Source organism: Taeniopygia guttata, chromosome 1 (assembly GCF_048771995.1).
Source record: "Taeniopygia guttata chromosome 1, bTaeGut7.mat, whole genome shotgun sequence".
Lineage (NCBI taxonomy): Eukaryota > Metazoa > Chordata > Aves > Passeriformes > Estrildidae > Taeniopygia > Taeniopygia guttata.
In genome coordinates, this window is record NC_133024.1 from 33,570,000 (window position 1) to 33,582,374 (window position 12,375).

General features: G+C 42.5%; 2 protein-coding genes across 18 annotated transcripts in view; one reads left to right on the plus strand and one right to left on the minus strand.

Moving 5' to 3' along the window:
• LOC100222067 (transmembrane protein 126A) overlaps positions 1-12,375 on the minus strand; it is a 45,662-nt gene that overhangs the window by 1,129 nt on the left and 32,158 nt on the right. Inside the window, exons 1-3 of one of the 2 annotated variants that reach the window (XM_002188843.7) lie at positions 4,312-4,479; positions 2,475-2,599; positions 444-637 (exon numbers count right to left, since the gene is read on the minus strand). In XM_002188843.7, the coding sequence (XP_002188879.6) occupies positions 444-637; positions 2,475-2,599; positions 4,312-4,467 (475 nt within the window). In that variant the 5' untranslated portion in view covers positions 4,468-4,479. Of the gene's footprint in view, positions 1-443; positions 638-2,474; positions 2,600-4,311; positions 4,480-12,375 lie in introns of those variants that run through there. The other variant, XM_072937220.1, reaches the window with a different exon arrangement.
• Positions 4,493-12,375, plus strand: part of DLG2 (discs large MAGUK scaffold protein 2) — a 988,777-nt gene continuing 980,894 nt past the window's right edge. For 14 of the 16 annotated variants that reach the window (XM_030286703.4, XM_032751275.3, XM_032751277.3 and 11 more), the window contains exons 1-2: positions 4,493-4,632; positions 5,264-6,342. In XM_030286703.4, coding sequence (XP_030142563.1) covers positions 6,324-6,342 — 19 coding nt within the window. In that variant the 5' untranslated portion in view covers positions 4,493-4,632; positions 5,264-6,323. The remainder of the gene's footprint in view (positions 4,633-5,263; positions 6,343-12,375) is intronic. The other 2 variants (XM_072937109.1, XM_032751283.3) reach the window with 2 other exon arrangements.

Sequence of the window (12,375 nt, forward strand, 5' to 3'; positions counted from 1 at the left end):
AAAAAAACCAAAACCAAAACAATAACAAAACCAGTCCCAAAACAGAAATTGAGACAAAACCAGAAACAATCACTTGCACTGCAACCCATGAGGAATTTATAATTCGAATGCTGAGCTTCAAATGAAATTGTACAGATGGGGGGGAAATTGAACTGCTTTGTTGCAGTCACTTTTGCATGACTTTGAGTGAAAAATGCTGAAAGTAATGTGTCAAATAATCTTTTTAGAAATAGATATAAACATATGTATGTCCTTTCCCACTCCACTTTGAGAACTCACTGCGGTCCAATGCATTGTTTTTCAAACTCTGCTTTACAAACTGAGGTTTTTCAAGACCACAACAGTTTAAGAGCACTGTTCTGCAGTGAGAAAAAGCTCCTCTAGTGTTACAGAAGGCAAAGCCCTTTCAAAAGGAAAAAAAAATGGAATAAAGAGGTTTTTACCTGAAAATAAAGGGTCATGCACAAAAACTTCATAAATTGCTGCTGTTGAAAGAAATGGGATAACAGCCATTGGCATAGCAGACACCAGGGAAGCCTTTCTGACATGTAGGATGCTCCTGAAGAAATTATTTGCTGCTAAGCCACATAAGCTTGAATTTGCAGCTAGGAAGAATTTTCCATGATTACAAAGGTTCCTGTCAAAGAGGGAAAGTCGTTTCAGCAACTGAGAACTGTAAAAAAGTTTAGTTTAGTCAACAGTACAATTCTTCTGAAAATCCTGCAACAAGGGGTAAGAGACAATCTCTCACTGGTGCAAAATGGAGAGTAACTATTTTCAAAAGCAGCCAGTGCCACATCATTTGTCATATGCTACACACTTCAAGAGCGAAGTGACAAGTTGAAAAGCTGTTGTTACAATTTTTTCCTCCCATTATATAGTTGATGGAAACTTCATTAAAGCTCTCCTAATAAGCATATTTTTAAGGATAATATTTTCTGAAAAGAAATGAGGAAATATATATACAATAAAAGATATAATTTTAGAAAGTCAAGTCAATCTACTTTTGATTCTACATTTTAATGTTTTGAGTAATATTAAGCACTGTGGAAAAGACTTCAGAGATGTACTTGCTAATCTCACAAAACTTAAAACATTTAAAATGTCAGACATCAAGGACACCAACTCTTTCTTGTTTTGAATAGGAAAATTCAAATTTTACCTTTACAGGTAGTGAATCACAGGCAGTGAAACACAGGCAAACACAACAATAAATATGGAGGACTGAGATTAAAATTTTAACAGCATTATTAGTACCCAAACCAGAGCAACTTAACGTACCCAGGACCAGCAGAATCTACTTAATGAGGTACAGAACTGCTACACTGCTACACTTACGAAAGAAAAGGAAAGGAGGATGGAAGAGTTGGGGTTTGTGGTTTTTTGTTTGTTTGAGCTCCCTAGTTTTAAAAACAAGTGCTTGGGTAAACAGGAACTCTCAGTTTGACTGCAGCATGCTTGCTCTTCCTTTCCAGACATCAGTGAGCCCGTTTGGATACAAGTTGCAAGTCCTGCCAGTGACTGGCAGCTACTTCTTTCCAAGGCCCAGCAATCCATAAGTCCAGAGTTTCTATCCAGACATTATCTGGATATTAACAGACATCTATTACCACATCACTACTGAGTATCAGCCTCTCCTGGGAATGGAGGCGTTTGGGAGGCTGAGGGCAGCAGATCCTACACAAAGTTGCAGCCTTTGCTTTCTCACCTGTGTGGGGAGGCCCTGTGTTACTACCAGCAGTTTGTTTAGCCAGCAATTTAGTCCTATTAAAAAAATATAAATAAAATAAGCTTCTGATTACTCTTATTTCTAACAAATTTATCCAAGCTGATACACACATGCAAATGGCTCCTAACAGAAGCAGCTTAGGTCTGGTAAGGTTTTGCAGTGGCATGCAGTATCACAAACCAAAAGGTCATTTTTGAGGCCCAGAAGGCATTTAGCTGGCTTTGTGCTGTACAGAACCCTGCTGGTGAGCCTGCAGGACTCCAGCTGACTCCCCCACCACCACCTGGACATCTTAGTCTCGCCTTCCTGAAACAGGGAGCGGTGCAGAATGAAATGCAGAAACCAGCAGCTTGATGCTCACTCAGTTTTGGCCCCAGGCCAGCCCTGCTGGACACAAGATGACTCCAGCAGAAACACATTTCAGTTTCCTAGAAAATGTTCCAGCTCTAGCACAGGACTGCGAGAATGCTCAGAGCCAGTCAGAACAGATCAGCCGTTCCAGAACCCTCAGCACTGGGGAGCACATGCCAGAAACCAGCTGAGCAGGACCAGAGCCAGCACTGAAATAACCATATTGAAAAAACACAAAACAGGTTTTCTGTTCTGGACAATAAGAAGCATCTTCACAATTAACTAATTTTGTGACTGCAAGGAAAATTTGTAAAACAAGAAGAAGGAAAAAGAAAAGCCTCCAAGACTTGAAATGTTTGATGCACTTATCTTCATTTATTTTACCAGCACTTACTGATCTGCTTTAGGAAGCTCATTGAACATCTTTTGTATGATTTCCATCCGCTTAAATCTTTCCAAAATTAGTCTCTGCTGTGGAGAATCTAGTTCAAGAAACTCTCTTCCTGTCATCTTGAAGTCCTGGATCATAAGGGAAAAAAATCCCAAATGTAATCAAAGTTACATAGCCCCAGTATGAATCAAGTAAACATTTAGACTCTTTGCCACAAATGCTTTCCCTGTTTTGCATGGCAATACTTCAGGTTTAAATCGACTTAACTGTCAAACAGAACTGCAAGAAAAAACCCCAACCAAAGAAATCCATACTTTGTAGACATAAATCAGAAAGCATACAGTTGCAGTGGGTTTGTGTGGCAAGGTTTTGGTAGCAAGGGGGATGCAAGAGTGGCTTCTGAGATGCCAGGAGCTCCCCCATGACTGACAGTCTGTTCCAGCTGGCTCTAAGACAGACCTGCTGCTGGCCAAGTCTAAGCCCAGCCACTAGTGGTGGTGTGTGAGGGAAAGTTAAGAAAGGGCAAAAACTGCTGCAAAACAGTAGGCGGAAAAAAGGAGTGAGAACATGTGAGAGGAACAGCCCTGCAGACCACCAGGTCAGTGCAGAAGAAGGGGCAGGAGGTGCTCCAGGTGCCAGAGCTGAGATTCCCCTGCAGCCCCTGGTGCAGCCCATGGTGAGGCAGCTGTGCCCTGCAGCCATGGAGGTGCAGGGTGGAGCAGAGATCCACCTGCAGCCCCTGGAGCATCCCATGCCAGAACAGGTGGATGCTCAAAAGAGGCCATGATCCAGTGGGAGGCCTGTGCTGGAGCAGGCTCCTGGTAGGATATGTGGCCACATGGGGAGAGGAGCCCACCTGTGAGCCCAGTGGAACAGCCACTGCTGCTGAAGGACTGACCCCTGTGGAATGGACCCACACTGGAGGAGTTCACAGAGAAGTGCAGCCTGTGGGAAGGACTCCTGTTGGGGAAGTTTGTGGAGAACTGTCTCCCATGGAAGGGACCACACACTGGAAAAGGAAAGAGTGCAGGGAGGAAAGAGTGGTAGAGACAACACGTGATGAACTTTATACAACCCCCATTCCCTGTCTCCCTGCACTTCTAAGAGGGAAGAGGACATAGAGAAGAATAGGAGTGAAGGGAGAGTGGAGGGAATTATAAATAAAAATAAACTATTTGGCTTTATTTCTCATAACCTTATTCTGATTTGATTGACAGTATATTCAATTTCCCCAAAGTTTACTGTTTTGACTGTAATGGTAACTGGTGAGCGATCTCCCCGTCCCTACCACATCCCCTGAGCTTTTATTCATACCTTCTCCCTGTCCTGTTGAGGGGGCAGAAAGTGAGAAGAGCATCTTGGTGACCATCTGAGGCCAACCCTTCACAACAGCTCTTGATTACATTTGGAGTTTAGTGATTCAAGTGCTGCTTTTCCTACGCCTTTCACTGCACAGGAAATTCTCCCAGATTTCCTTTGCCAATCAGGCTTACCTTAAGCTGCTATTATAACGTGAAGGCTGTGTCCTAAGCCCTCCCTGGGACTGAGCCTGCTTCGGTTCGGGATGCAGGAGCCGAGGGGACAGGATCTCACCGGGATCGCTCCAGGCCGCCCGAGGAGGGTTCCCAAGCCCGTGCTTTGGGATCCCGCAGACAGCGCTGAAAGCACCCTCCCTCCCCAAGCCTTGCTGGAGCCCCCCCAAAGCCCCGGGGCCCGGCTCAGGGCAGAATCCTCACGCCGGGAAATTGCGGCTGAGCCCCGATCTCCAAGCCCAGCGCCACCAGCCGCTGTCCCGCACCGCGCTGACCCCGCCGGCCTCCCCGCCGCGCTCAGGCCCGACCTTGAGCCGTACGGACAGACACGGCCGCTCCCGCCGCCTACAAATGGCTCCTCCCACCGCACGAGCTCCCCGTGGGCGCCGCCATCTTGCTCGCTCACATGACCCGGGGCCATCAGAGGCCGCCTGCGATTGGGCCGTTGGCCGCCGGCCCAGCATGGCGGCCGCCGATTGGCCGCGGGCCGGCGGGCAGGGTGCGGAGCTGGTTGCCGGGGCGGCGGATGGTGGCGGCTCCTCGATGGCGGCGGGGCTGAGCGCGGATCCTGCACCGGCGGCCGGGACGCGGGGACTCCCCCTTCGGTGCAGGGAGGCCCAGTCCTCGGGGTAACCCGCTGACCCCCTCCCCTCAGCCCGTGCCCCTTCCCCGCCTGCCCCCTCAGCCCTCGCTACGCCCGCTGCCCTCCCTCCGCTGCCCCTTCCCCGCCGCCGGCTCCGTTGTGCTCCCCTCGCCCCGGCTGCCTCTCGCTTCGCCCCACCTCCAACCCCTCCCTCATCCCCTCAGCTCCTGCCCCTCGCTTGTCCCTCGGCAATCCTAGGGGAATTGTCCTCGTCCTTAAGACCAGGTTCAGTTCCCCCAGCCAGGCAGCCAGCCCTGTGTGCCTCGTTTCGCCTGGGAAAGCAGCAGGCGGACCCCTTTGCGTTCGAGAGAAGCGGGGCAGGGCGCCGTGGGGAGGGGATGAAGGGGGGCAGCCCCCGAGTCCCTGCCCCCGAGATGCGGGGACGAGCAGATCCCCAGTGCGAACATCAGAGCAAAGCAGAGCCGCCCCCTTCGCAAGCCGGTCCCGTCTCCCCGGGAAGGCGATGCGCAGCAGAGCCCGGCCATGTGCATCGCCGCTCCTCGGCCCCGCGGGGAAGGGAGGCGTTCGGAGCTTGCCCGCCTTTCTCAGACTTTCCCTTAACGAAGTAGATGAGGAAAATCTATCCCCTTTCTGTTTCTCTTTTTTTTTTTTTCCAGAAAAAGGGGGAGAGAGAGAGAGGCTGATACTGAAGCCAACCAGCTGCGCTTCTGAGTGGGAAACTCTGGACTGTTCTCATGGCTTGCTTTTTATTTCTTTAATACTTCATTATCTCTGAAAATGAATCTTTTGTGAAGCTCTTCTCCTAACTCTCCTTATTCCTCTTCCACGAGGTGGCTGCTGCTGTGCAAGGGAAGGAATGGCATGAAGTAAATGACTCCAGTACAAAGCAATCTGCTTTGCCCAAATGCCCAGTGGGCAGCACTGTCACTTTAATAATTCCAGGTCAAGGGATTGCTTTCCTCGCTTTCAATCCTCTCTTTTAATACATGGGAGGATCAGAGGGACATTAAAGACCGTAAGGCTGGGTGGCTTGCAGATAATAAAAATGAAAGTGTCTGCCCAGTGACTTCTGTTGGGTAAGAGGGTGATATTTGAAGGCTCTTGTCTGGTGAGCAAAAAGGGATCTTTTCAGTCTGCTGTGTAGTCACCTAATACATAGCTAGCAAAATTAATTCAAGAAGTGAAAGAGCTTAAAGAGGCGCTTTGGATTGTTTTTGTCTTCCTCCTTATTTGGATTACTTGGGCGTTTTTGTCCTGCAAATAATATGTTTTTGAGCATGTACAGGTGGAGTATTGAGACAGCTGCCTAGAGATGGACTGTGCCTTAATTGTATTGCATAAAATCTTTTAATTTTCAAACTTTGCTGCCAGAAGAGGAGTTATAATAAGGTTTTATATTGCCAAGGAACATTTGCTCTTGTATTTTTATAGAGTCAAATATATTTTAAAGAAATTGAAAGCATCTTTTAAAAAAGAATCAAAAAGCTTCTTTTTCTCCCCCCCTTTTTTTTTCTTATTTGTGGAGAGCATCGCAAGTCCAGTCCAAGGGAACAGCAAGTATTCATAGAAATGAAGATTGAAGCTGCATTTCCTTACTGAACTGTAAAAGTGTTCTGCAATAGATAGTCAGTTCCTGACCTTGCAGAGTGTTCCAGTAGTACTTCGTTAGTACCTGTAAATAAGTGCTTGCCACCAGATTCAGAAGTAGGAAGAAGAATGCCAGTCAAGAAGAAAGGTGGGCTATGAAGCTTCTAATCTCATATCGCGTCTTCATTGTGTTAGATTGTCGATTTCTAGTACTTTACAATTTCAAATTAAAAATGCTTTAATAGGGAATGGAAATTGTTTTTCTTTTGCAGTGAAAATGGGAGAAAAACCTGTGCACTTACAATAATAATTTTTAAAAGTAACTTTATGCTGTGTTTTAAGATTTATATCAAATTTGGCTTCAAATGTTTTTTTTGTAAAGATAGGCGTCTGAGATTTTGAACAGACACCAAGAGCAAAGCTTGATGTTTAATTTTGTGAGAAGCCTCTCTTACAAACGATAATAAATTTGAAAACCATAGTTTAATCTGTTATCTATTTGTGACACGTTTGGCGGATAAACATCAGCTGTCAATAGCAGCATAAATAAATAACAAAGTTTCAAGGCTGATTTTTAAAACAAGTTAGGAGAGCTGTGTTTTGAAGGTGATTTGAACTTTTTTTTCTTTTAAATGTGATTTTAGTTAGCTTGAATTTCCATGTTTTAGTGCAATATAGAACTACTGTCTCTAAGGCTGTAGTATGGCAGCATTTAAAAAAAGACAAACAGCTTTACATTTGGCCTCTTCTCACCTCAAATTTGTGTTTGCAGTTTTAGAAAATGTGACTTCCAGTGTTCAGACAACAATTGGGAAGTACATGAAGGCAAATTCTTACTCTGAAAACACTTGCAGACCTTAGGTTATTTCTGGGTTCTTGCAAATTGGACACTGATTTAAAATTTCTGAATTTGCTAATAGAGTAAGGGTCATGGGAACCTTTTTTTATTCAGCTTGTCTATCCAGATGTGCCTGGGTCTAATATATCCCTGGATCTGATGATACAAAATGTGGGGGAAGGGGCAAAAAGTGAATGTTACAAACAGAAATGAGGATGTAATCGATGTGACTTTGGATTCTCTTCCATATAGGAATAATCCTTCATTAGTTACAAGTTAACATTTGCTATATAAATAATGATAAAACGCACAGATTGCTAGAATTATTTTCATGAAAAAAAACAATAAATGGGATTTTGTGATTGTGTTTTAAAAAATGACAGTGTAGAAATGAAATTTGAAACCTGAAATATTTTAATGAATGGACTTGTCATTCATGGAATCGCTTGCCATTATCTGTAGCAAAGGTGGAGATGTGTGGAGGAGTTCCATTCTTAATAATTCATCCTGCTGTGCTGTAAGAGTGTCACCCTGATGTACTGTAGAGGCTTCTCTATCCTACCTGTTCCTATCCTACAGAAGGAAAACTGAGGCTTTTCATTATTTAAGTTTTAATCCTGATTTAGGTGATTTGCACTAAGGATGTTTCTGTGCCAGATGTTCAGCTGTAATTCAGTTTCTGAATGCTTTCTGCAGGACTTTAGGGGTGAAATCTTACAGGCTCCTTTGTGCAGAAGTGAGGTTGGCAATCACAGCAGTCCCTTCTGGCCTTAAAAATCTCTGAATTTCCTGTTTGTTTCCAGGCAGTTGGGGTCAGTCTTAGTGTACACCGAGGCTTGACTTTATTCTTTGGTGTTACAAGGATGTGTGTTTTGGCAACATTGAAATATAAAGTCAAGAGACCCAAATGTCCCCCTTGAAATACTTCAAATTGCCACATCAATCAGTGTATTGAAGTTGCCAGTGTGAATGTATTTGATTATTAAAAGGATATTGTTAAGAATGTATGTAAGCTTGTAAATTGCAGGATTAAAAATGTTGGTGAATCAGCAACTTCACTGTGATTTTGAGAGACTTAATTTGTCTAATTCATGCAATAGATTTTAACTTTCTAAATGTAATTAAAAACATGCTGGCAACTCAAAATATTGTACCTATAACTATTCTAGTTTTTAAAAAGATTGCTATTTTTTCAAGTAATGCCTGATAATTCTATGAATGTTAGGGAGATTGAGGGCATTCTTCCATGTTTGGTTTTTGGAGTTTTTTTTCCCCATTTATTTGGTTTATAATTTTGACAGCAGTTTGTGGCTAACTAGTTTAGTATTTCTAATAATGATTTATTTTCCTTTGCTGGAGAAAATTTGGAAGTTCGTGTCTACTGTTCTTCCCATTGAGGGCATCTGTAGAAATCTCAGTGGGATACTCTGTTGTAGCTGTGAAGAAGTATTTCAGTATCAGCATTGAGGACAGGATTATCCCTCTCCTTGTCAGCACTTCTTTCTGCATTGCTATTTTGGATTTGATGAAAATATTCTCCTAAAATCAGTATGGAGACAGAGAAACCTGTGAAACAAGCTTTAAAACATACCATATTTATCACTGGAAGTTGTTACCAAGCACTGTTTTCTTTGGCATTGGCCAGTTGTGGGTCTTTCTAAAGAACAACTGAAGCATTTTGGGAATTTACCATTGAAATAGCTCTCACATCTAATACCAGTCTTCAGATTTCACATAGCATTGCACCTAATTTACACTTCACCTTGCTGCTTGGTGTGATGCCTGCCATCTTGCTTTTAAATGTCCAGGCCTGTATAGTTAGGGAAAAAATAGTTTTCTTAATAATAAAAATCATATAACTTATAGGAAGCTTTAATTTCTTATTTATGTGGGAAAAAAATAAAACAAGGCTTGGTTGTGGTCATGTATCATTTTCCTGATGTGCTAGAGTGAAAATATTTTGTTTTTCTCACTTCAGTGAGGAGGCCAATGAGGCTCCACTGACATGCTTGCTGACAGTACCAGCAAAAAGTGAGGCTGGAAAGGGACTTTGGAGTATCCTGTGGTGTTGGATGTGCTCCTTTTAGGTATGGGGTGAGACACTGTATGGATAGGTGCACTGTTGCTGCACAATTGCACAAAGGGCTTTCTCTTTGGCTTTTGCTTGTCTCTAATTTTGAAGTACACTTAAAAGTTTTAAATCGGACAAGACAGGAATATGACTGTAGTTACAAAATTATTTGTTGCCCAGTGCCATTTAGAGATGGAATGAGATGAACAATTTTGAGATTCATTATTTTTTGCTTAATTTTTACATTTTGCGAACTAGGATATTTCTGAATAGAACTATTAATGGAAATCATATGGAATTTCTTGAGGAAGGCTTTGCTTCAAAGTAAAATAATACTACCATACTGATGAAGTGAAGTTAGCTTTTTGCATGGGTTTAGATGTCTGCTCTCCCTCCTTCCCTCTCTGAGTTACTTAGCTTGATTTCTGTTAACTCTAAGGGACTATATTTAGATCTGTAATTGCACATATTTTGGATTCATCAACAGAATAGTTAATAGCAAAAATGTTACTGTAATTCATTCATGTCTTTCACAGTGATGGAAAGAACTAATCTATGATGAAGACCAGATTCCAGTTTTGGAGCCCTGCTTGTGATTCACACAGAGATAGCAGGAACCCCCACATCTGGGTGCCTGGTTGCATGTGTGCTTCTAGACTAACCCTGTCATCCTTGCACATCTCGCTGTGTCTAGGCAGTCAGAGATATGAATGCTGCCCTCGTCCCACTTTGCATCTCTCAAAGGGAGAGGGATTGTACCTGTAGCTGGATGAAACCTGTGGGCTGCTTTTAATACCATCCTGACTCGCCCCACCTTGTTGCCCACCTTGTTTATAAAGATGTGCTGATTCTGCCATGGAATAACTTTTTGCATATTTCATTTTATATTAAAAAATGCCTTCTAGGACATGTTTTATTAAGCACATCAATGTCAAGAATTAAAACATGCCAATCTGAATCCATGTGGACAACTTCTGGGCCATTTAGAAGAATCTGACAGATGTGCTCTATGAAATGCTGGATTTTGTAGAGGTAATGCTGGCTTTGTGGCTGGTCTGTTGAAAGGAAGGGGTCTAAGAACAACTCAGCAGGAACTATTAAAGTTCATAAAGGACCAGACAAAGCTAGCTCCCATTCATCTTTCAAACTGGCAGCTTCTTTTTAGCTAACAAAATTTAAATTTAGGATCATAATTTTTGTGCTCAAAAATCTCAAATGTGGTTTCACTCTTCTTACATCTTACAGCAGCAAATCCAACATGTATTGGAAATTTTCTTTCTCTTTTGCTTGTAACAGGTAATTGGTATTACAAGATTTTTATCTTTTCAGTTGCTGAATAGGAATTCTCAAATAAGTATGTGGCTAAAAGGCTACTTCCTTCACTCCAAGTTTTGTTCAACTACCTCTCGGTTTTTACACTTAATTTCAGTATGGGAGCAATGCAAATTTTAGTTATTTTTACAGACTGTGGAAAGCATAATTTTAGATTTCCAAGAGTTAAACAAACAAGTGTCAGAAAATGACTATCTAAACCATGCCAATTTTCACCACAAAGCTTTGATTTAAAGATGTCACTGCTTTTATGGCAGTGAGCTTTTTCCAGGGCGACATTGTTTCCACTGTGAGAAACAGTGAAGTATTTTGCCTACAAAAGGACTAAAGGAGCAAGCATTATACAGAACAAGCCTTTGTTATGTGCATGCACACTGCAAAACTAAGTGGGCTCTGGACTAGGAATAGTGAAATTTATGCTCTTTTTCAGTCCTTCTGTTATTCTGGTACTTCTCAGACGTTTAATGTAGATCCATCCCATTTTAGTTGCCTCACCTAGGTAGGATGCCCAGCTTTTTGTCCCGGAGTGTTGCTTTGATCAGCAGAGAGAGAGATCCACCTCCAAAGGGCATTTTAACACACCTAAGATCTGCATTGCATTCTGGACAATTGTCATTTTCTCTCTCCCCATAGACAAAACACAGGGTAACCACACTATAACTCCCTTACCTCAGGTTGATGATGTTTCATTCTCTCCTATAAATTTTAGTGGCAAAACATCTCCTTATCCGAGATATTTATGAGAGCTGACACTGTGTATTCTGTGAGTGCTATAAATTAACAGTATTCATTAATTTAGGGGGGGGGAAATGGTTATAAATTATTGTACTATTTGTCACTGGAATTGGAAGCAACTGTAGTGTTGATACAAGCACAAGAGGCAGCTGTGCATCCTCTCCTCCATTCCTATTAAGTGCATATTGCACTCAGTTGAAGCAATGGTGTCTTGCATTATAAGCATAATCTTTTTCCTTCTCATGCTCTCTTCTTTCCTTCCAAATTTGTTCCAGATGGCCAAGCTAGATGTCAGAGGGTAACCATGGAGAAAAAGCCAAATTTGTAACTAGTGGCCAGTGTGATAAAAGATGATTTTGCAGTCCCTGCTTCAGCAAAATGAGAAAATCTGCCTTACTCAGATATGCTTCTGTGGTCAGGTCATACCAGGTTTCTGCATCTTAGATGTATTTAAGGTCTGTTTCACTGTGGTATCTTCTTGTATTTACTGCAAATTAACACGGTGCTGAACAACAGCTTTATAAAAATAGAAATAAAGGTCATGTTTTCTCCTGCCATATTCATCCCAGAAAGAGCCAGCAAGACTGTCCTGACCTGATGAGTGATGGCAGTAGTAATCAACATACAAAATATGTGAAGAAAACTTTGCTCTTTATTTGATATGGTCCAGAAGAGATTTTGGTGGCAGAACTTTGCCAGAGCAAGTCAGTGCAATTGTCCCTATTCACTTTTGGGCTGAAGCGGTTAATGCTTCTTTCAAAACATATTTATCAGGGAATTGAATCATGTAGAATTCCCTGGAAAGGGGGAATCTGGACAGTTTACAGTTTCACATACGGAAACCAGTCTTTTCTGATTTCAAATGCTCTTCTCTCTCCTGACTGTGTGGGCATATCTCGCATCATGCTGTAGTGGAATAATTCCAGGCTCCTTCTGGTTCAGATCTAGGTATTGTGCACTATCTTAACACTGCCTTGCAGATGGATGTCTGCTAAGCTGTGCTTTTAACCAAAAAACCCCAACCAAACAACCCCAACCCAGGGTTTGCAAATCTACAGATCCAGTTGTTCAATGTCCAAAATGTAACATTTATTTTATGTTGTTACCTGAAGGTGAATGTTGGGTTTTTTTAATTGACTCGGAGATTCTAGTATAATACAAAGGTTTTCAAATTAAAAATTCCAACGTGGATGTGAGAAAATGTA